General features: G+C 42.3%; 1 protein-coding gene across 1 annotated transcript; it reads left to right on the top strand.

The window, feature by feature from the left end:
* Positions 1 to 14,305: 14,305 nt before the first annotated feature.
* On the top strand, positions 14,306 to 19,968 carry LOC311127645 (ferritin, heavy subunit). Its single transcript, XM_084159472.1, has 5 exons — positions 14,306 to 14,572; positions 16,881 to 16,986; positions 18,348 to 18,494; positions 18,975 to 19,100; positions 19,509 to 19,968. The coding sequence occupies exons 2-5, from the start codon at positions 16,885 to 16,887 to the stop codon at positions 19,665 to 19,667; spliced, it is 534 nt and encodes a 177-aa protein (XP_084015598.1). The 5' UTR covers positions 14,306 to 14,572; positions 16,881 to 16,884; the 3' UTR covers positions 19,668 to 19,968.
* The last annotated feature ends 4,886 nt before the right edge of the window (positions 19,969 to 24,854 follow it).

A 24,854-nucleotide genomic window follows, 5' to 3' on the forward strand; every position in this document is an offset into this window, starting at 1 on the left:
TCTGGATAAGAGCGTCTGCTAAATGACTAAAATGTAATGTAAAAAATGATGCAAGTAGTCATTTGCTAGCTACTGTACATTTCTTTGACTCAAATTCTATTTTGTGAATTCTAGTCAAGGTGTGTGATGGTGGTATTGATTGTGGACTAGTTTGACTGCTAAGGCACTCATATGTTTTCGGTAGTTGCTTGTGGTAAAAACAGCAGATGGCGCCATTTACCCTGTTGATACGGGCCCTGTCCAGAAACAACCACAGCCCTCCTCGGCACTTGTCTGAAAGTCTTGAATGGGTACTATAAGAAATGTTGAGCTCATGAGTCTGCATTTGGTATTTTATTTAGGATACCCATTAGCTACTGCTAAAGCAGCAGCTGCTCTTCCTAAGGTCCACATAAAACATGACAGGCTAATACATAACATTAATAGACAAGGACAGAAATACATACATTTAATGTAAGTATACACGCTTTCATACATTTATGCCTTCATAATCATGTGATTCATAGACACTACTGAATGCAAGTGCAACAAGTAAATCAAAAAACAAAAACGAGGTGCGTTGCAAATAGGCTGCTGACACTTTACTAAATTCCCCTGATGTGAATGAAGCTACCTTGTTTCTATAGTTACTGCCCTTAATGGGTATCCTGGGTAAATACTTTTTACAGTTACCACCCTCAATGGGTTTCCTGGGGTAACATGTAATGTCTTAAAGGTCCAATGCAGCCGTTATTATCTCAATATCAAATCATTTCTGGGTAACAATTAAGTACCTTACTGTGATTGTTTTTTCAATTGAAATGGTCCAAAAGAAACATATCTTAATAGCAAAGAGCAATTTCTCAAGCAATAATTTAGCTATGACTGTCTGGGAGTGGTCTGAGTGGGGAGGGTAAAAGGGAAAGCTAGCTGTTATTGGCAGAGGTTTGGAATGCTTTCTTATTGGTCTATTAAGTAATTTACCACCAGGTTATGTCACCAGGCAGGCCAAAACTACATCCCACCAAAACAGGCAGACATTTCAGGCAGTCTTTTCAAACAACTCTTACACTAAAAGGGCATTATCATAATTTTCACAGTATTATTCCAACCTCATAGTGTGGAAATATATATAAAAACACAGGAAAATCACGTTTTTCACTGCACTGGGCCTTTAAATGTGTGGGCCTTTTGTTACAGCTACCACCCGCTACGGGTTTCATTAGGTAAAATACAGCATTGGTACCTCCTCCACACTTGACTAAAGGCGTCTGCATGCTTCCCAGCCGAAACAGTGCATATATATGACGACATTTTGTGATGTTTTTGTTCGTTTTGGACTTGTTTTTGGTTGTTCGGGCACAAAACATTTTTTCTTGAGGCAAGCCGAAGTCTACACCCCCTCGTCGGCGATTGGTCAACAGTAGGGATTCTTCAATGAAGTGCCTGGTGTCATTCAAAGAGAGACGACTCCTCGTGCACATTTTTTCACTTAAGAAATACTGCACCAAACATTCTAGTCAGATGCAAAATTATGTGACTAAGATCTCCTCGGCAAAAAACATCAACATTAATGACAGATTTCTTGAGTTATCTTAGATTAATTCAGACTGAATTGACAAACAGTACTATTGCCGCTTTTTTCTCATTTGTCAAGCGAAACTCTTTTAAGGGAGTATGCGAGCAAACACATTAGGTTCGGCTAGGCGCCAGCCGAATTGAAGCATGCTGACGCCTTAACACATGGGCCCCAGCCCTCTGCTGTACTCCCTGTTCTCCCATGACACCAACTCCATTATCAAGTTAGCTGACGACACAACGGTTGTAGGCCTGGAAAACAACAATGATGAGTCAGCCTATAGGGAGGTAAGTGAACTGGCATTGTGGTGCCAGGACAACAACCTCTCCCTCAACATCAGCAAAACAAAGGAGTAAATTGTTGACTTCAGGAAGCAGAGGAGGGAACATGCCCCAATCCACATCAATGGGACTACAGTAGAGTCACCAGTTTTAAGCTCCTCAACATCCACATCACCGAGGACTTGACATGGACCAACAACACCAACACTCTTGTCAAGAGGGCGCAACAGCGTCTCTACTTCCTAAGGCTGCTGAAGAAATTCTGCATGCCACCCCAGGTCTTCTCCGAATACGACCGCTGCACCATCAGAGTGTCCTGACCGGTTGCATCACGGCCTGGTACGAGAATTGCTCCGTCCATGACCACAAGGCCCTCCAGCAGGTGGTGAAGACAGCCCAGTACAGGACATCTACTCGAAACGATGCCAGAGGAAGGCCCGCAGCATCATCAAGGAACCCACACATCCCAGCTATGAGCTGTTCACTCCTTTACTGTCGGGCAGACAGTATTGGAGCATGAGGTCTGATACCAATAGGCTCAGGGATAGTTTCTATCTACAAGCCATCAGACTGCTGAATACTTCAACTGGACTGACCACCTGCTCTGATTTCCACACCTTAGCACACACCCACAGTCGTGTTTAACTAACCTTGTGGGGACACACAATTAATAACCATTCAAAATCCTATTTTCCCTAACCCCTAACCCTAAACCAAACCCCAACCCTTGCCCTAACCCAACCTTAACCCCAAAACCTAACCTTAACCTAAAATCCTAACTCTAAAATTAACCCTAACTCCTAAACCTAATTCTAACCCTAACATTCTACCTTAACCCCCTAGAAATAGCATTTCAACTTGTGGGAACTAACAAAATGTCTCCAGTTGGTCCAATTTTGTTAGTTTACTATTCTTGTGGGGACTTCTGGTCCCCCTAAGTATAGTTAAACACGTCCAGACATACACCACATGACCAAAGGTATGTGGACACCTGCTCGTCGAACATCTCATTCCAAAATCATGGACATTCATATGGAGTTGGTCCTCCCTTTGCTGCTATAACAGCCTCCACTCTTCTGGGAAGGCTTTCCACCAGATGTTGGAGCATTGCTGAGGGGAATTGCTTCCATTCAGCCATGAGAGCATTAGTGAGGTTGGGCACTGATGTTGGGCGATTAGGCCTGGCTCACAGTCGGCGTTCCAATTCATCCCAAAGGTGTTCGATGGGGTTGAGGTCAGGGCCTAGTCAAGTTTATCCACACCGATCTCAACAAACCATTTCTGTATGGACCTCGCTTTGTGCACAGGGGCATTGTCATGCTCAAACAGGAAAGGGCCTTCCCCAAACTGTTGCCACAAAGTTGGAAGCACAGAATCATCTAGAATGTAATTGTATGCTGTAGCGTTGAGATTTCCCTTCACTGGAGCTAAGGGGCCTAGCCCGAACCATGAAAAACAGCCCCAGACCATTATTCCTCCTCCACAAAACGGTACAGTTGGCACTATGCATTAGGGCAGGTAGCGTTCTCCTGGCATCCGCCAAACCCAGATTTGTCCGTCGGACTGCCAGATGGTGAAACGTGATTCATCGCTCCAGAGAGCTTTACACCACTCCAGCTGACGCTTGGCATTGCACATGGTGATCTTAGGCTTTTCAGCCATGGAAACCCATTTCATGAAGCAACAGACGAACAGTTATTGTGCTGACGTTGCTTCCAGAGGCAGTTTGGAACTCAGTAGTGAGTGTTGCAACTGAGGACAGACGATCTTTACACGCTACGCGCTTCAGCACTCGGCGCTCCCATTCTGTGAGCTTGTGTGGCCTACCACTTCACGGCTGAGCCGTTGTTGCTCCTAGACGTTTCCACTTCACAATAACAGCACTTACAGTTGACCAGGGCAGCTCTAGCATGGCAGAAATGTGACAAACTGACTTGTTAGAAAGGTAGCATTCTATGACGGTGCCATGTTGAAAGTCACTGAGCTCTTCAGTAAGGCCATTCTACTGCCAATGTTTGTCTATGGAGATTGCATGACTGTATGCTCGATTTTATACACCTGTCAGCAATGGGTGTGGCTGAAATAGCCGAATCCACTAATTTGAAGGGGTGTCCACATACTTTTGTATATATAGTGTACATGCAGTGGTGTGAAAAAGTGTTTGCCCCCTTCCTGATTTCTTATTTGTTTGCATGTTTGTCACGCTTAAATGTTTCAGATCAAACAAATTTAAATATTAGTCAAAGATAACACAAGTAAACACAAAATGCAGTTTTGAAATGAAGGTTGTTGTTATTATTAAGGGAAAACAAAATCCAAACCCACATGGCCCTGTGTGAAAAAGTGATTGCCCCCTACAACCTAATAACTGGTTGGGCCACCCTTAGCAGCAACAACTGCAATCAAGCGTTTGCGGTAACTTGCAATGAGTCTTTTACAGCACTGTGGAGGAATTTTGGCCCACTCATCTTTGCAGAATTGTTGTAATTCAGCCACATTGGAGGGTTTTCGAGCATGAACTGCCTTTTTAAGGTCATGCCACAGCATCTCAATAGGATTCAGGTCAGGACTTTGACTAGGCCACTCCAAAGTCTTAATTTAGTTTTTCTTCAGCCATTCAGAGGTGGACTTGCTGGTGTGTTTTGGATCATTGTCCTGCTGCAGAACCCAAGTTCGCTTCAGCTTGAGGTCACGAACATGGCCGGACATTCTCCTTCAGGATTTTTTGGAAGACAGCAGAATTCATGGTTCCATTTATCACAGCAAGTCTTCCAGGTTCTGAAGCAGCAAAACAGGCCCAGACCATCACACTACCACCACCATATTTTACTGTTGGTATGATGTTCTTTTTCTGAAATGCAGTGTTACTATTACGCCAGATGTAATGGGACACACACCTTCCAAAAAGTTCAACTTTTGTCTCGTCAGTCCACAGAGTATTGTCCCAAAGGTCTTGGGGATCATCAAGATGTTTTCTGGCAAAAATGAGACGAGCCTTAATGTTCTTTTTGCTCAGCAGTGGTTTTCGTCTTGGAACTCTGCCACACAGAAAGCGGCACAGGTCCTAATCCAGGCACTTGTCATCTCCCGTCTGGATTACTGCAACTCGCTGTTGGCTGGGCTCCCTGCCTGTGCCATTAAACCCCTACAACTTATCCAGAACACCGCAGCCTGTCTGGTGTTCGACCTTCCCAAGTTCTCTCATGTCACCCCGCTCCTCCGCACACTCCACTGGCTTCCAGTTGAGGCTCGCATCTACTACAAGACCATGGTGCTTGCCTACGGAGCTGTGAGGGGAACGGCACCTCCTTAACTTCAGGCTCTGATCAGACCCTACACCCAAACGAGGGCACTACGTTCATCCACCTCTGGCCTGCTAGCTCCTCTACCTCTACAGAAGCACAGTTCCCGCTCAGCCCAGTCAAAGCTATTTGCTGCTCTGGCACCCCAATGGTGGAACAAGCTAGACTATAAATTGTGCCTTTCTGTATTGTACTGTAAAATGTTTATTCTATTCTACTGAGCTATTTACTTTATGTTCGTATTCTTATCTTTTAATATTTCTTATTGTTGTTGCATTGTCGAGAAGGAACCTGCAAGTAAGCATTTATTTGGAAGGTGTATACCATGTGTAACCTGTACATACGACTAATAAAACTTGAAACATTCATGAACGTGAAATAACCAGGCCTTGAATCTTGAGGCTTGTTACAGTCTATCGCCCTTAATGGGTTGGCTGAGATATAGTGTAATGTGTTACAGTCTACCACCAATGAAGGGTTAGCTGAGGTATTGTGCTGGGCTTTGGACCTGCTCATAAAATGAACAAGGTCCTCGTGAATCCGTTTTTGTTACGCTCCTGCTCATATAAAATGAACCAGAATCAGATGGTAGTTTCACCTAAGGTTGAGGCTTTCACCTCAGCCACCGTGATCAGAGTTAACAGACGTGAACGCAGCATCCTTGAATCGTGTGTAGTTTCCTCCCTCTAAAGTTTTAACTTAATGATTTCCACCTCACCAATTTTTCTTACATTTCCACCTTCATTCCTCTACACCACATTCACACCCAGCAGCGTCCACCAGTCACACACATATCAGTACATACTTACAGTGCATTTGAAAAGTATTCAGACCCCTTGACTTTTTCCACATTTTGTTACATTACAGCCTTATTCTAAAATGGATTAAATAGTTTTCCCCCCTCATCAATCTACACACAATACCCCATAATGACAAAGCAAAAACATGTTTTTAGAAATGTGTGCAAATTTCTTACAAATAAAAAACAGAAATATCACATTTACATAAGCATTGAGACCCTTTACTCAGTACTTTGTTGAAGCCCCTTTGGCAGCGATTACTGCCTCGAGTCTTCTTGGGTATGACGCTACAAGCTTGGCACACCTGTATTTGGGAAGTTTCTCCCATTCTTCTCTGCAGATCCCCTCAAGCTCTGTCAGGTTGGATGTGGAGCGTCGCTGCACAGCTATTTTCACGTCTCTCCAGAGATGTTCGATCGGGTTCAAGTCCGGGCTCTGGCTGGGCCACTCAAGGACATTCAGAGACTGGTCCCGAAGCCATTCCTGCGTTGTCTTGGCTGTGTGCTTATGGTCGTTGTTCTGTTGGAAGGTGAACCTTTGCCCCAGTCTGAGGTCCTGAGCGCTCTGGAGCAGGTTTTCATCAAGGATCTCTCTATACTTTTCTCTGTTCATCTTTCCCTCGATCCTGACTAGTCTCCAAGTCCCTGCTGTTGAAAAACATCCTCACAGCATGATGCTGCCACCACCATGCTTCACCGTAGAGATGGTGCCAGGTTTCATCCAGACGTGACGCTTGGCATTCGGGCCAAAGAGATCAATCTTGGTTTCATCAGACCAGAGAATCTTGTTTCTCATGGTCTGAGAGTCTTTAGGTGCCTTTTGGCAAACTCCAAGCGGGCTGTCATGTGCCTTTTACTGAGGAGTGGCTTCCATCTAGCCACTCTACCATAAAGGCCTGATTGGTGGAGTGCTGCAGAGATGGTTGTCCTTCTGGAAGGTTCTCCCATCTCCACAGAGGAACTCTGGAGCACTGTCAGAGTGACCATTTGGGTTCTTGGTCAACTCCCTGACTAAGGCCTTTCCCCTTTGATTGCTCCGTTTTGCCGGGCGGCCAGCTCTAGAAAGACTCTTGGTGGTTCCAAACTTCTTCTATTTAAGAATGATGGAGGCCACTGTGTTCTTGGGGACCTACAATGCAGCAGACATTTTTTGGTACCCTTCCCCAGATCTGTGCCTTGACACAATCCTGTCTCGGAGCTCTAGAGAAAATTCCTTCAACCTCATGGATTGGTTTTTGCTCTGACATGTACTGTCAACTGTGGGACCTTATATAAACTGTGGGACCTTATATGGACAGGGGTGTGCCTTTCCAAATCATGTCCAATCAAGTTGTAGAAACATCTCAAGGATGACCAATGGAAACAGGATGCACCTGAGCTCAACTTCGAGTCTCATAGCAAAGGGTCTGAATACTTATGTAAATAAGGAATTTCTGTTTTTAATTTTTATTACATTTGCAAAAATCTCTAAAAACCTGTTTTTGCTTTGTCATTATGGGGTATTGTGTGTAGATTGATGAGGGGAAAACATTTCATTAATCCATTTTAGAATAAAGCTGTAATGTAACAAAATGTGGAAAATGTCAAGGGGTCTGAATACTTTCCGAATGCACTGTAGGTATCAAGGACAGAACTTGATTTAAATAAGAATAAACACGTTATACACTTATGCCTAATATTCCATACATCAATAATACTTTGCTCTACTGAGGCAGGCCCTGATATCCTAATGTCACTGCACCAATGTTCTTTAAACAACCTGAGAGATTCTCACAACATCAGTTACCCACTGGGCACAGACGTCAATTCCACATTGGTTCAACATAATTAAAGCTATTTAGGTCAGATGCATTGTTATGTGCTGTTTTATTCGTTTGTTGCTGAAAAGTTGCTCTCTGATGGTCCAATTACCCTTTATGTTGAATGAGTGAGAGTTGCAGATAAGTGAGAACTGCGTTAATGTCAACTTATGTTAAGTTGTAAGAGTTGGTAAACGTAATAACAACACATCTGTCAGCATTGGTGTGCTTTATCAGCAGCTACTGGTTGTTGGGCAGGTGTTAAATTGACTGTGCCAAATAATCATCGAAGTTGTTTGTGCCTGCACTAGCCCCAGTAAACACAATTTGCTAAGTCAGAACAATGCAGGAAGGAATTAAACATAAGATGGACTTTACACCCAATTACATTTTATAACCTATGTTTCAATGCCCTCATTAACTGTTAGCCCAGGACATCACTGAGTGTACAAATTATATGTGTGTGTTGACACATGCTCATGAGTGTGCTTCAATACTACTGGTGACAGTTGGGAGTGCCACTGCATGACATTGTGGCCTCATTGAAAAGAGTTTGTGCGTTAATGGTGCGCGAGTCAGCTGTTTGTTCACCCGCACCCGTCCGCAATTGTTAATAACCCATCAACAACTGCCCGACTATATGTTATAAAGCGAAAATCTGAGGCCCGCACCCGACCCTAAAAGCCAATTTATGCTTGGTCCGAAAATGTGGTTGGAGGCTTGGTATAGAGAGTGTGACGCAATTGCGGAGCCCCTGGAGGCATGAAGAGGCCAAATCAAGCTCCATACCGCATTGCCGTGCGCCTCTCAAATTTTGTAACAATGTGGAGGGCTCCGTATAGCTCCGCATTGACATGACTGGTTGACGGTAGGTGGGGGCTGGAGGTCCAGTATAAATGCCAACTCACTTCCTTGACAACTTCCTTCACAATAGCTCTGCTCTGCTCCACTAAGCGCAAGAAGAATGAAAGTCCTGACGTCTGCGGCGGCTGCATCTCAGTAAATGCTGTATGGCCACTTCAGAAGACTGATTGACCATGCAGAGCCTTTAACCCGCAAATATAACTGAGTGTACAAAACATTAGGAACACCTGCTCTTTCCATGACATAGACTGACCAGGTAAATCCAGGTGAAAGCTGTGATCCCTTATTGATGTCACCTGAACCTCTTAAATGTAAAGTCCCCTGTTTAGGGGAACTGCGTGGTTCTGGTACCGGTTCCGACCGACACTTTCACTTATAAATCGATCTGTGGACACCATAGTTCGAAATGGCTTACATTGAGCAATAGTCCACTGACACAGTAGTATGTTTCTTTGAGCCTGTATGACATAGGATGTGAAATCTGAAACCACTTGAAGCTGGGATGTCCCTCCTACAATTTCATTCGCTCTTCCGACAGTCCATCAACTCCTTCCGACAGTCCATCAACTCCTGGCTGAACCCTACCTCAGCCACTGACAAAACACATGCCTGCATCCTAAAAGGCTCTGCATGGTCAATCCAACGTCTGCAGTGGACATACAGCATTAACTGCGGTACGGCCTTTATATTTCTTGCCTTCGCAGAGCAGAGCTGTTGTGAAGGAAGTTGTCAAGGAAGTGAGTTTGTGTTTATACAGGACCTCCCGTCCTCACCTTCCATCAACCTTCGCATTGTTACAAAATTTGGGAGGCACATGGCAATGCGCTATGGAGCTCAATTTGGCCTCTGCATGCCTCCAGACACTCTGCAATTGGTTCACACCATCCATACCACGTCTCCGCCCACATTTATCGGATCAAACATAAATAGGCTTTGAGCCTACATTGTAGAGCAGCATGAGAGAGTGGTTTCATCACTGTAGCACATTCAGAGATCGATTTATAGCCATTAATCTAAAATAATTAATAGATTTTAAACAAAAAACTATTTCTGTTTGTCATAAATGGACAAGATTTAACAAGTTCAGGAAGCCAAGCTAGATTGGGGCAGACGTTTTGATCTAACACTCTAACACTAAACATACAAATATATATTTTACAGTTATAAAGAAGGTGAAATCTTATAGTTAGTCGTTTAATAATTTGATTATACTATATTTACAAAGCATCTATGTCTTATTCTTACAGTTTTGTTGAATAGGAAATACATCATCAAATATTTCATATTTTTATCATATTTGTACTGTGTACTTGAGCTTGTGTCCTCAAAAGTGACTATGTATTTATATATATATGTATGTATACATACATATACATACATACATACATACATACATATACATATCCTTTAAAAAAAAATATATTTCCCTTTATTACTTTCCAACCCCACCACCTCTTCCCTAATTGGAGTCAACTAGTGAACAACAATGCTTAGGCCTCTACTTCCAGTTTATACATACTATATACATTTTATGGACACAGTCAATTTTACAATAATTCTAGTTTGTTTGTTTTTACTCCTGAACTTCCTCTGTTTAGACTTCTTTGTAACAATGTATAGCCCATTTCAGTTCTGGGTGACGCAGCATAGCCAGTTCTTCTAAATCTTCAAATAATTAAAATTGTATCCATGCCTGAATTCGTCATCAATCCTGTATAAATACAGGTGGAAATGAAAGGCATATCTTAATTATTATCACTTAAGGTAACCTTGTCCCCAGGCGAATATATTACACATTACATGCTTCCTAGCAATGGGAGGAAGTGTCTGGTGAATGAGATGACTTGGAAGGTGCAAATGACAGACTGTGAGACCTAGTGGCAAAGGAAACAAGACAGTTTTATTAATGGGTTGGATTTTCAACCAGTGTTTATTGCATTATGTTGCAGTATTTTCTGTTGTGATTATATGATCCACTGTATGCAATGACCCCACAGTCCTCTGCTCTGGATGGCTGACTGTCTGGTACACACAGCGGTTATTAACTGTGTGTAGCATACCAGACAGCCAGAGAGAACTGTGGTAATGATAGTACTGTTTATCTGCTACAGCTGTTCAGTGTCATGGAGTGTCAGTATTTAGTCACATGGTAATGGTTCTTCCCATTATTTCAAATCAAGTCTAGCCTGAAACTTATAGCCACGCCACTGTAATCGAAGAATTTATAATGGTCTTGTATAATTTTCTGAATTTGCCCTATTTTTCCACCATGATAATGCCAATCAGCTAAGTAGGACTACACCATAAATAGGTTGTTTCACTGATGATAGCTCATTCATGTGGCCACGGTTAGACTCTCAGAACTTATGGTTTATCGATATGGTCTCTGTTACAAAGTGATTTTAATGTGTGGTACCCATTGTGCTTGGCATTCTGAGATATTTTGTGTCGATCAGACTATGACATCTGTTCTGCTGTTGTCACTTCTGGGAAATTCAAATACCCCCGTTACGCAATATCATGAGTGTCAGCATCTCTGCTAAGAACATTTGGTCTACGTGATTGTTTAGTGTATTGTTTAGTTCCTTATCTTAGTAATCCTGTTTATTGTGTAAGACCAGCAGTTTTTAAAGTGTGATCTAACTAGGGAAAAACCCTGGGTCCATCCTTGAAAACCTTAGCCTATATGTTTTTTTTGGGTCATGTCTGGTGGTCTGGAAAAACTCTAGGCCAGGGATCATCAACTAGATTCAGCCGCAGGCCGACTTCTTCTTGAGCGGATGGTCGGGTGTGGGTGGGGGGGTTGGAACATAATTACAAAGAATTTGTAGACTGCAAATTGACCGCAAGAAGCCCAAACACATTTTTACATGATCACGTGTCTCTCCATTATGCGTGAAAATACACTACCAGTCTAAGGTTTGGACACACCTACTCATTCAAGGGTTTTTATTTATTTTAACAATTTTTTTACATTGTAGAATAATAGTGAAGACATCAAAACTATGAAATAATGCATATGGAATCATGTAGTAACCAAAAAAGTGTTAAACAAATCAAAATATATTTTATATTTGAGATTCTTCAAATAGCCACCCTTTGCCTTGATGACAGCTTTGCACACTCTTGGCATTCTCTCATCCAGCTTCATGAGGTAGTCACCTGGAATGCATTTCAATTAACAGGTGTGCCTTCTTAAAATGCATTTGAGCCAATCAGTTGTGTTGTGACAAGGTAGGGGTGGTATACAGAAGAAGCCCTATTTGGTAAAAGACCAAGTCCATATTATGGCAAGAACAGCTCAAATAAGCAAAGAGAAATGACAGTCCATCATTACTTTAAGACATGAAGGTCAGTCAATACAGAACATTTCAAGAACTTTGAAAGTTTCTTCAAGTGCAGTTGCAAAAACCATCAAGTGCTATGATGAAACTGGCTCTCATGAGGACCGCCACAGGAATGGAAGACCCAGAGTTAAGAGTTACCTCTGCTGCAGAGGATAAGTTCATTAGAGTTACCAGCCTCAGAAATTGCAGCCCAAATAAATGCTTCACAGAGTTCAAGTCACAGACACATCTCAACATCAACTGTTCAGAGGGGACTGTGTGAATCAGACCTTCATGGTCGAATTGCTGCAAAGAAACCACTACTAAAGGACACCAATAAGAAGAAGAGACCTTCTTGGGCCAAGAAACACGCGCAACAGACATTAGACCGGTGGAAATGTGTCCTTTGGTCTGGAGTCTAAATTTGAGATTTTTGGTTCAAACCGCCGTGTCTTTGTGAGACACGGTGTGGGTGAACGGATGATCTCCGCATGTGTAGTTCCCACCGTAAAGCATGGAGGAGGAGGTGTTACGGTGTGGGGGTGCTTTGCTGGTGACACTGTCTGTGATTTATTTACAATTCAAGGCACACTTAACCAGCATGGCTACCACAGCATTCTGCAGCGATACGCCATCCCATCTGGTTTGGTCTTACTGGGACTATCATTAGATTTTCAACAGGACAATTACATTTTACATTTTAGTCATTTAGCAGACGCTCTTATCCAGAGCGACTTACAGTTAGTGCATACATTATAATTTTTTTTCATACCCCCTGTGGGAATCAAACCCACAACCCTGGCGTTGCAAACGCCATGCTCTATCAACTGAGCTACATCCCTGCCGGCCATTCCCTCCCCTACCCTGGACGACGCTGGGCCAATTGCGCGCCGCCACATGGGTCTCCCGGTCACGGCCGGCTACGACAGAGCCTGGATTCGAACCAGGATCTCTAGTGGCACAGCTAGCACTGCGATGCAGTGCCTTAGACCACTGCGCCACTCGGGACACCTCCAGGCTGTGTAAGGGCTATTTTACCAAGAAGGAGATTGATGGAGTGCTGCATCAGATGACATGGCCTCCACAATCCCCCGACCTCAAACCAATTGAGATGGTTTGGGATGAGTCGGACGGCAGAGTGAAGGAAAAGCAGCCAACTAGTGCTCAGCATATGTGGGAACTCCTTCAAGACTGTTGGAAAAGCATTCCAGGTGAAGCTGGTTGACAGAATGCTAAGAGTGTGCAAAGCTGTCATCAAGGCAAAGGGTGTCTATTTGAATATAAAATATATTTTGATTTGTTTAACACTTTTTTGGTTACTACATGATTCCATTTGTGTTATTTCATAGTTTTGATGTCTTCACTATTATTCTACAATGTAAAAAATAATGAAAATTGGCGTGACCCTGGACAACACCCTGTCGTTCTCCGCTAACATCAAGGCGGTGACCCGATCCTGTAGGTTCATGCTCTACAACATTCGGAGAGTACGACCCTGCCTTACACAGGAAGCGGCACAGGTCCTAATCCAGGCACTTGTCATCTCCCGTCTGGATTACTGCAACTCGCTGTTGGCTGGGCTCCCTGCCTGTGCCATTAAACCCCTACAACTCATCCAGAATGCCGCAGCCCGTCTGGTGTTCAACCTTCCCAAGTTCTCTCACGTCACCCCGCTCCTCCGCACACTACACTGGCTTCCAGTTGAAGCTCGCATCTGCTACAAGACCATGGTGCTTGCCTACGGAGCTGTGAGGGGAACGGCACCTCCGTACCTTCAGGCTCTGATCAGTCCCTACACCCAAACGAGGGCATTGCGTTCATCCACCTCTGGCCTGCTGGCTCCCCTACCTCTGCTGAAGCACAGTTCCCGCTCAGCCCAGTCAAAACTGTTCGCTGCTCTGGCACCTCAATGGTGGAACAAGCTCCCTCACGACGCCAGGACAGCGGAGTCACTCACCACCTTCCGGAGACATTTGAAACCCCACCTCTTTAAGGAACACCTGGGATAGGATAAAGTAATCCTTCTAACCCCCCCCCCCCCCCCCCCAAAAAAAAAAAAATGTGTAAGTCGCTCTGGATAAGAGCGTCTGCTAAATGACGTAAATATAAATGTAAATGTAAATTCGACAGAACATTTTGGGGGCCACTTTGGCCCGCGGGCAGCCAGTTGGGGTTGGGGAACCCTGCTTTAGGCTCTTCTCGTGATACCATTTTAATCTGTTTGCTATGTCTCACTGAGTAAGAAAGGATTTCAAACAAGTGTATTGCTTTGCCATATCGTTTACAAAGGGTTGACCAAATAGAGTAATATTTCATATCAATTAAGAAATTATGTGCTTTGACAGTCACTTCTTGCGCCAGTCTCCTCCCCTTACTGCTTTTGACGACGTCATTCCCTATTTACCCACTTCGCAACCCACGCCACTCCCGCATATCAGTTTCTAGACGAGAGTTAAGGTTACCTGCTTCAACAGTGCTTGAACGGCAACCTTATACTCGTTTGAAGCAATTTCATTTTTATTCAATTCTGTCATCCCTTTTAAGAACCAAATTAGATCAAGCTATCCATAACATTTCGGAACATCGTTGAAACGAACAATTCGAATCACTCACACCACCTCTTCGGACCAGAAAAACCACAAGGTAAGACAAATAACATATCTAGCTAGTTAGCTAAGAATAAATACGTTTCTAAACGTAGCTGGTTGGCATAATAGTTGGATGGATGATGTAACTTAACGTAGCTAGCTAGCTAGCCACTACCGCCCAAGGCCGTAGTGAGGGTGGCTAACTAAATTAACTACGTTAGGTAACAAGCTACGCTAGCTACTGTAGCCAGCTAGCTAACGTTAAGCTTGCGACGATGTCAAATGCGTTGTAACGTTTGTAACGTTAGTGTAACAAGGGTGGGCTAAATTTAGATTATTTTACAATGTTAAAATAACTAACTAACAATCGTCAATGTTATGATGGCGGTGTTTTTCGATATTATGGTTGTTTACTTCATATGACCTTGTTTTGCCAAATAATGGCGTCTGGCGCCCAGTATTGCCAACAATTTTTCTGTGATCGGCTCCTTGATTTGCCGTTGCGGCAACGACATGGGGCGGCAGGTAGTTTAGTGGTTAAGAGCGTTGTGCCAGTAACCAAAAGGTCGCTGGTTCTAATCCCCGAGCCGACTAGGTGAAATCTGTCGATGTGCCCTTGAGCAAGGCACTTAACCCTAATTGCTCATGTAAGTCGCTCTGGATAAGAGCATCTGCTAAATAACTAAAATGTAATAACGGCACCAATTTGACTTGCTGCAGTCACAGACGTAGCGTTTTCTCCCCCTCTCCTGCGCACATCGCGTCCTTTGTTCTTCTGTGCCTGTGTGCGCGCCGTTACTGTGACTTCTGTTGCACAGACAGCTTCTCGTTTGCGGCAGAAGTGGGGAAAAGTCGCTAAATGCTATCAAAACTAGAAACCCTCGGTTTCAACTCCCAAAAGGCAGTTTGAAAACGAACTAACATCAATTCCCTCGTAACAACCTAAACATTGTGAAACTTATATTCGATCAAATAAGCTTCACCTATCAAAATAGCAATTCAGTTCAATCTTGACCAAATTCGACTCATTGTCTTCCCCCACCCCATTAAAAATAACCCCCTCTTCACTTGGTCTTAAAGAGAAACTGCCCCTAAACCAACTTCTAATTTTTAAAACATCCTAGGTGGCATCGATATAATGTCAAACATGTATTCTACTGTCAAAATTGACTACAGTATAAATAGGATCATTTTGGTCAGTCAAGTCAAACAGAGTTTTGTGAGACTTGTGGTCGTGACTGCATCACAATGTACATTTAAGGTTGGGTTTGTTACAATTCTGCCCACAGCTTGTGGCAGAAATGGAATGTGACCCAATCGTAATGCCCGTTGTAAATTTGGGTTTAGTTTGGATATCCCTACAGGGCTAGTTGGGGACCATCGGTAAATTACAGTGTACTGTATATGGGACTATGTTAATTCCAATATTTCCACATTTCAATGACTTAACCTCAAACGAACTAAATTGTAGAAATATATATACACATATTGAAAGCATTTAATGAGAACTAAAAGGTGTGCAAAATGAAAATATTGTCCCCATTTACACTAATGTATTGACGGTCTCGAAGTAGCCCCAGAGAGAGGTTTATCCGAAGTCCAACCAAATTTGCTATGGTCGCACACCAGCTAGCTGAAGCTAATTGGCGAAATAATAATTTGGCTAACTCTTCCCACCAATATCAAACCACACGCTGGAACCAATTCTCGTTTGAATTCAGTCATAGCCGCTAGCATTGCTTAATGAACCAAATCTAAAACAAGGCCAAATCAGGAAGTGCCGTCGACCTTAAAGCAGAAAGTCTGCTTAATCTGCGTGTACATATTTTGGGCGGTGTCGACCCTCTCGCTTCTTCCTCTCTGGGTGCGATGTGCATAGATAAGGTCAGAGTAGCAAGCTAAATAGAGAAATATATTTTAGTTGTTTTACTATTTAGTGGCAGCCAGATTTACAATGACAACCACCTGCCCATCGTGTTGAAATACGCCACTGTCACAGTAGTATTTTGGGTCATGTTTTGATGTGTTAGTTGGACACTGACACTGCACGTGTGGAGATGTACATGCTTCATAAAGTCAAAATACCTGAGAGACTCATGCTCAACTAGCCAACTAAAGGGTTACAGTGATGCCTCTCTCATAACCAAACAAACCATTTATCTATTTAATGGAATATGACCGGATAGTGCCAACCTTCTGTAACGTTAGACTATGAATTATTGAAGAGTCGGACAATCTTCTTCACTTTGGCATCAGGGCTCTCTCTCCATGCTGTTTTTAAAGGTGCCTGGATTCATTGAACCATTGAACCAAAAAGTGTGCCCTCCTCTCCTTTTTTGACAGTTAATATATTTCCTTTTCAGAAACATGACTTCTCAGGTGAGACAGAACTTCCATCCGGACTGTGAGGCTGCCATCAACCGGCAGATCAACCTGGAGCTGTACGCTTCATATGTCTACCTGTCCATGGTAAGAGCAAGAAAGACTGGTAGGGGAATGGAGAGAAAGTAGGGAAGAAGGGTAGTCAAGGACACCAGTATGACCAATTGAATAACTGATGTTTAGATTACAGGAACATGGAGTCATGTGGTGTAAAAGGTTTACACCCCATGACGGTGCAGATCCAGTATGACCAATTGAATAACTGATGTTTAGATTACAGGAACACTGAGTCATGCAGTGTAAGAAAGGTTTACTCCCCATGACGGTGCAGATGGGTGTGTTTTCAACACTCTGGCCTCTTGCATCCCATTTAATAATATGGCTGGGCAGTATGGCCTAAATCATCTCTATTTGTTTTCAACCTTGTGGGTGATTCACTATTTTATTTATATATGTATACATACACACACTCTGAATAAGCTTTGTTGTACAATTAAAGGTAAAATTCACCGCATTTCAAACAGTCAGCAATAATCTAATGATTTCAGGGCTTGTGAAATGTTTTCTAGGCTAAATATAAGCCTTCCACAACCATAAGACTCACTAATAATTTAATCAAAATAGTTTTTAAAGTGCTTTTTTTTTTGCAATAATCATAGATAACAGGGGAGGTTAGCATTTTTTTGGGGGTATGATATTTATGCCTCTAACTTTCTCACTCATTTCACGATTCATTCAGGACTATCTGTAATCATGGTAGCATCCATATTAATGTAGAAGTGTTTAGAAACATTCTATTCTTAATTAGAATAAAAGTGACTCCAAAATGACAATGCATTATTTACCATTCAGTTCTATTGGGCACAAAATAATCTGAAACAACCAAAACAAACAGCAAATGCATCCAACACATTTGTAGAGTCACAAGCTTGATGTAGTCATTGTGTGCTAGGAATATGGGACCAATTACTTAACTTCTTTTATACACATATAAGTGAATTTGTCCCAATACTTTTGGTCCCCAAAAATGGGTGGACTGTATAAAAAGTGCTGTAATTTCTAAACGGTTGACCCGATATGGATGAAAATACCCTCAAATTAAAGCTGACAGTCTGCACTTTAACCTCATAGTCATTGTATCATTTCAAATCCAAAGTGCTGGAATACAGAGCCAAAACAACAACAAATGTGTCACTGTCCCAATACTTGTGGATCTCATTTTATCTGCCTACTGATAGCGCAGTGATCATTGTAAACACACATTGATTCCACTGATAGCCAGGCACTTCCTATGTCAAGATAATCATTTTGATATTGGGCTTTTGATTCGGCAAACAGTTAAGGTCTTGTGACCAGCCTTTCCTGACGCAGAACTGGAACCAGCCAGGTAGCGTTGCACTCACTCTTTATTTACTTCCTCTTGTCTTTCTCTGTTCTCTCCGTCTCAGGCGTACTACTTTGATCGTGATGACCAGGCCCTGCACAACTTTGCCAAGTTTTTCAAGAACCAGTCCCACGAAGAGCGTGAGCACGCTGAAAAGCTGATGAAAGTTCAGAACCAGAGGGGAGGGAGGATCTTTCTGCAGGACATCAGGGTGAGTGTGATTGTGTGTGCTGAGTGCTTGCGTGTACGGCCATGTTTCGCCTGTGTGCAAATGTATGCTTTCAGTGGGAGTTTAGTGTGGGGATATGATATTGCCCATATAGGGAGGGCCGACAGAGGGAGGAGATTGAGGGTGTGGACCCCTTATCTTTCACAGACATTTAAACCGCTGCGAGTGTCATAGAAACTGTCAGAGATAAATGTACGGTTGCAATGGGCGTGGAGAGAACGTTAAACAGCAGCCATACTGAATCATAGAGAAGAAAGACTGACTTTGCTTACAGATAGAGTAAAGCAAGGAGAGGTTAAGAAAACACACTGACACAACAGTGATATTTAAACTTGACTGATTGGCTTCTTAATAACCAATGTGTACTCCAGTTTGTCTGACATAAGCCAGTGGGGGGGATAGTGGTTTGTGTAGAAGTACTACTGCTGCTCTTTCTAACAGAGTATGTATGGCTTGTTCCAGAAACCAGAGAAGGATGAGTGGGATAGTGGTGTGGAGGCCCTTGAGGGTGCCCTGCAGCTGGAGAAGAGTGTGAACCAGTCCCTGCTGGACCTGCACACGGTCTGCTCTAAACACAACGACCCACACGTGAGTATATGGAGACAAGAACTATAAAAAGGCAAAACACCTTCATGTTATTTGAACTGCAATACTTTTTTAAGAATTTGTCTGAAGATCTTAAATCCGAATCTAATCCACCCACATTTCACATATAATTCAGGATATCATAAACGAGGCCCCAAATATGAAAAACCTGACGGACTTCAGGTGTTTGCGGTGTACACTTTTCTCAGTGCCAAGTCCACTGGGTCACATGACGGTTTTACTACTCTGGGGTTGTAAAAACACTTTTGTTCTAGTGTCTGGAAAAACACTAGAGATTATTCATCCTTGTTCTGTTTGTCTGAGGGCATCACTCCACTGAGTTTTGCTTACCTTTTTGTCCTTTCTCTTTCTACACCTATATTCCTCTGCCCCCCCCCCCCCACCTCTCAGATGTGTGACTTCATTGAGACACACTACCTGGACGAGCAGGTGAAGTCCATAAAGGAGCTGGGTGACTGGGTGACCAACCTCCGCCGCATGGGTGCCCCCCAGAACGGCATGGCCGAGTACCTGTTTGACAAACACACTTTGGGGAAGGAGAGCGCATAGATGGACCCTCCATTTTCTTGCTATATCCTATAGCTGTATTTCTCTGTCTTGCTTGATATTATATCTATAAGACTGGTCTGTTTTTCTGTCAGGAACTGGCATCAATCAAGTTTATTCTTGAATCCTTAGTTTGCACTTAGTTTGCACTATGTTATTCCCTCCAGTTTAACCTCCAGTTCCTATAAGCCATTTCCCCAGGCCAGTAGCCCTTCTCCTCTCTCTTCCAATTGACTGTCTAGCCTGCTTGTGTTTTGACGGCAGTTGTCATCAAACCAAATAAATGAAACCCTCTGGATTCTGATAGGCCTCTTTGTCATATTTCTGCTGAGGTGTGTGTATATAAAGATTAGTCTAAATGGTCTCATCATTCAGACATAATTTAGTTAAACACTGGTCTGATGACACAATGAATGGAATAAAGACCATTCAAGGATATTTGAAGATGTTGTGAAAAACTACTGTAGCTAGAGAATTGAGACTGACTGTAAAATAGCAGACTGATATTTATAAGATGGAATATTAAAACAAACTACTGCAAATTCAGCCGATTCACACTTCAATAATATGTATGCATGAGCAGAGAGCTCCAGTGACTCAATGCTCCTGTTAAGAAACCTCAGACACTTGAGTATATCTGAAAGGATTTTATATACTGTGTGTGTGTATATATATATATATATATACACTTAGTATACCGAACACCATCCTAATATTGAGTTGCACCCCCCTTCCGAGAAACTGTTGAGCGTGGAAAAACCAGCAGCGTTGCAGTTCTTGACACAAACCGATACGCCCGGCACCTACTACCATACCCTGTTTAAAGGCACTTAAATATTTTGTCTTGCCCATTCACCCTCTGAATGGCACACATACACAATCCATGTCTCAAGGCATAAAAATCCTTATTTATCCTGGCTCCTCCCCTTCATCTACACTGATTGAAGTGGATTTAACAAGTTACATCAATAAGGGATCATAGCTTTCACCTGGTAAGTCTATGTCATGGAAAGAGCAGGTCTTCTTAATGTTTTGTATACTCTGCGTATATCCCAGGATATTGAAGTTTAATTCCAAAATGCTTTATACACATTTTCACATGTGTTTTTTCATCAGAAATGAATGCTTATGGATACCTTTGTGTAAAACGTTACCATTCTCAGATTTGTTATGCATAAGCCAGGTTTCCTTCTAACCTTTTTTATGCACGTGAAGTATGTCAAATAAAAAAATGTCGCGTCAGTCCTGATGGAAACAACACATTTGTAAACTTTCCAAATGTTGACAAAACTAAATACACTAGAGAAGGTGTGATCTTTTTGTGTCGGTAAAATTAGGCTTTTATGCTCAAATATTGATATAACCATCATATCGAAGTAATCTTGCAGTCACACGATGACATGTTGAGAGTTAGAGTAGTAGAATACACAAGGTGTCATTTCGAAATTTGGTTGTGCATCAGCAGTTTTTCTCATGTCAGTCACTAACAGTCACTCACTTAGCCCATGTCAGCTAACATTTTTTAGATTGGTAAATTAGTCTAGCGCCCAGCTATCTAAACTTGTAGTAATCATGGTCGAATTACCGACGGGAGGACCCCCATTGATTTTGTTAGTCACTCTCACTCAGATATCTTATTAAAAACTGCTAACATTTCTCTCCACCCTATGTCTAAATGTGTAGATGTGCAGGAAACTAGTTGTAAAACTGCACTTTTTTTTCCCCTGCCCCATGGCAAAATGAGTAGAATTGCATGAAATTAGTTATAAAATTACTAAATCTTCTCTCCTCCTCATGGAAAAATGTGTAGATTTGCAGCATGCTTGCTTTAAAACTGCAAAACTATTGCCGGCTGTGACTGTATGTGTGGTTCTGGATGTGGGTACTCAGACCCGCCAGACACTGCAGCCTCATGATAAATTCAGATTTTTTTGTGGCCCCCACACCCATCTAAATTGCCCATCCCTGATGTAGGCTATACTCGCACTGTATCTACGAGCTGTTGGTTAGAGTGCACATGCCAATACCAGAGTGGGCACATTCGCTATATTAACTCAATATTTTTTGTAACAAAACCATCTGTTGAAATGTGATGGAAACCTATTTAACATTTAACCGCAAAATATTAAGATTTGAGATGTATATTAAAAAGGTTTTGTTGCAAAACTCTATATATCCATTGTTTAGCTGGAATGGAATGTTCGTATCTTGTAGATTTTACATAGATATATTACTTTATTGATACATAAATATTGATGTCACAAACATGTCCATGTGGTTGATACCAATCCATTAACTCCATTCCAGCCATTACTATGAGCCGTCCTCCCCTCAGCAGCCTCCACTGATGTACACTGAGTGTACAAAACATTAAGAACACCTTCCTAATATTGAGTTGCACCCCCTCCCCCCTTTTGCCCTCAGAACAGCCTCAATTTGTCGGGGGCATGAACTCTACAAGGTGACGAAAGCGTTCCACAGGGATGCTGGCCCATGTTGACGCCAATGCTTCCCACAGTTGTTTCAAGTTGGCTGGATGTCCCCATTCTTGATACACACGGGAAAGTGTTGAGCTTGAAAAACCCAGCAGCATTGCAGTTCTTGACACAAAACGGTGTTCCTGGCACCTATTATCATATCCCGTTCAAAGGCAGTTAAATCTTTTGTCTTGTTTCAATTGTCTCAAGGCTTAAAAATCCTTCTTTAACCTGTCTCCTCCTCTTCATCTACACTGATTGAAGTGGATTTAACAAGTGACATCAATGAGGAATCATATCTTTCACCTGGTTAGTCTATGTCATGGAAAGAGCAGGTATTCATTTTAACCAATCAGCATCCAGGATTAGACCCACCCGTTGTATAAAATGTTTTGTACACTTAGGGTGTGTTCGTAAATTCACTCTGTCTATCTACTCCGATTTTAGAGCACTCTAGTCTGAGTATGCCAGAGCGCAGAATAACTGATTAATTTACAAACGCTCAACACCCGTTGAATATGGCCTGTGTCAGTAAACGTTGGCAAAAAAGCATGGTTAAATTGTTGCCAGCAGCACAGTTACAGTCACCAATGCTCTGGCTAACATGAAAACAGCCTAACCAGCTCTGCTAAGGTGAGTAAAATGATCAGAGTGAGGTGTTCTCTCATTTGTGTCTGGAAGTAGCTAGCAAGCTAGCCAACGTTAGCCAGTTAGCTTGGGTGCTTGACTGCTGTTGTTAGGACAGAACACTCAAATCAACCCTACTCCTCGGCCAGAGTGTCCTGAATTTACGAATGGAACTCTGACAATGCTCTGAATTTAGGAACGCCCATAGTGCACTGAGCGATAGATGGGGTAAAACACACCAATCTCTCTCTTTATGTAATCATGTCAACTGTCTATTTGGGGCTACGGTTTGTTTTGGACAGGACCATAGTAACAGTGTCAAAAACAGGATGTGATGCTGAGGAAATTCCCAAGTTTAATTTCCAGTCAGAACTGTTTTTATTAGTCAGGAAAGGAGAACTGGCCACGCAGCTGGCATTCACTGCCAACAAAACATTACTGTGCTGCAAGGTTATAATAGAAAATGAAAACGAATCATGAAAAAACTTGCTCACACACATAATATGCACATGCATTTATACTGACTCTACACACACACACTTACATACAATCATCATATACGCTGCTACTAGTCTGTTTATCATATATCCTGATGCCTAGTCACCTTACCCCTATACACAGTTGTAGTATTTTTTTCTAAACTTTGGCCAAATATTTCATGTGGTTTTCAAGCTTTTGGGGGGGGGGGGGGGGGGGGGGGGGGGGGTTCAAGCTGCTGAATCTGGCAGGTAAATGCGTCCAGGAAATTCAAAAAGGTGTAGCTTGAGTATCACTATCACTATCTATCACTAGCTAACAAGGGAGAAAAAACGTCTAGGTAGCAGCTTACTTGTACTACTAAAGTTGAAAAGCATTAGATTGGTGTAAACATGGGCGAGATAGTTTACTTCCACCATATTTCTTGCACCAGTCTGGACACTATTCCTTTTAAATCCAAGTCAGATTGAGATTTACTTTATAATTTAAACCTAACCTTAGCTCTTGAGAACCAAAGGCCATCCAGCCATGGGTTCTCATTTGAACAATAACAGCGGGGTCAATGTTATGTGTAACTGTTAATATTCACCGCGTGCAATATGGTTTTGGAAACCTCTACTTTCATATCACCCCAAAACTATTTTACAAATATAAAAGATACACAGATTCCCACTGAGGTGTTTTGCATTGCACTTCCTGAACAAACAAAAAAAATGTTGGCTTGAATCTGTTACACAGAACACCTCAGTGGAAATCTGTGGTAAAACAGCTAACAGTAAGTGTATCTTTTGTGTTTGTAAAGTTATTTTTGGATAATTAAGTTGAGTGTTCAAGGTTTCCAAAACCATATCACAATCACGGATTAATTGATTCTAGATAGAGTGTTTCACACTTGACCAAATCACTTCAGCTAATCAAAAGGGACGTGGAATGACTCCAATGTAGCATTGGAGTCATGAGAAGGGCTAACCTAACCTATGACCTGACCAATCACTTTATGTATTACTGCCCCCTGTTGTGACATCCCAAAAAACACACAAAGAAACTGTACAACCCAAATTTATCCTAGCCTCCCACACATGCTTTATGTTCTTAACACTAAAACTGAAACGAAAAATGAATATTTTTAACTTAAACTAAATAAAAACTAGGAAATCAGGTCTGAAAACTAACTGAAACTAAACTGAATTCAAAATAAAAATGTAAAATATATAATAATAATAATTGTTTTGTTACCTTTCAAAATTCAAATATTTGGTAACACTTCACAGTAAGGTACTATTTTAAGTGTGTTTTAAGTACAGGTAACACCTGAGTAAATGAGGGATCCAAAGTATATTGAAAACAGGTGCTTCCACACGTGTGATTCCAGAGTTAATTAAGCAATTAACAAATACCATCATGCTTAGGGTCATGTATAAAATGCTGGGCAGGCCATTATTTTGTCTACCATGGCTATGCCCCCGTAGGATGACAATGCCCCCATCCACAGGGAACAGTGGTCACTGATCTGGTTGGCTGATGTGACGAGTACTGAGGATACGAAGAGGCAGGACGCAGACGTAGGAATCAACAATGTAAAGGTTTACTTAACACTGAGCAAGAGAAC

Source organism: Coregonus lavaretus (assembly GCF_964263955.1).
Source record: "Coregonus lavaretus genome assembly, chromosome: 4".
Lineage (NCBI taxonomy): Eukaryota > Metazoa > Chordata > Actinopteri > Salmoniformes > Salmonidae > Coregonus > Coregonus lavaretus.

Bases quoted from the DNA above. Each gene is read 5' to 3' on its own strand.
- LOC311127645 (XM_084159472.1), top strand. From the start codon at position 16,885: ATGACTTCTCAGGTGAGACAGAACTTCCATCCGGACTGTGAGGCTGCC. The intron at 16,987-18,347 runs GTAAGAGCAAGA...TCTCCGTCTCAG, and splicing joins CATATGTCTACCTGTCCATG to GCGTACTACTTTGATCGTGA. The intron at 19,101-19,508 runs GTGAGTATATGG...CCCACCTCTCAG, and splicing joins CTAAACACAACGACCCACAC to ATGTGTGACTTCATTGAGAC.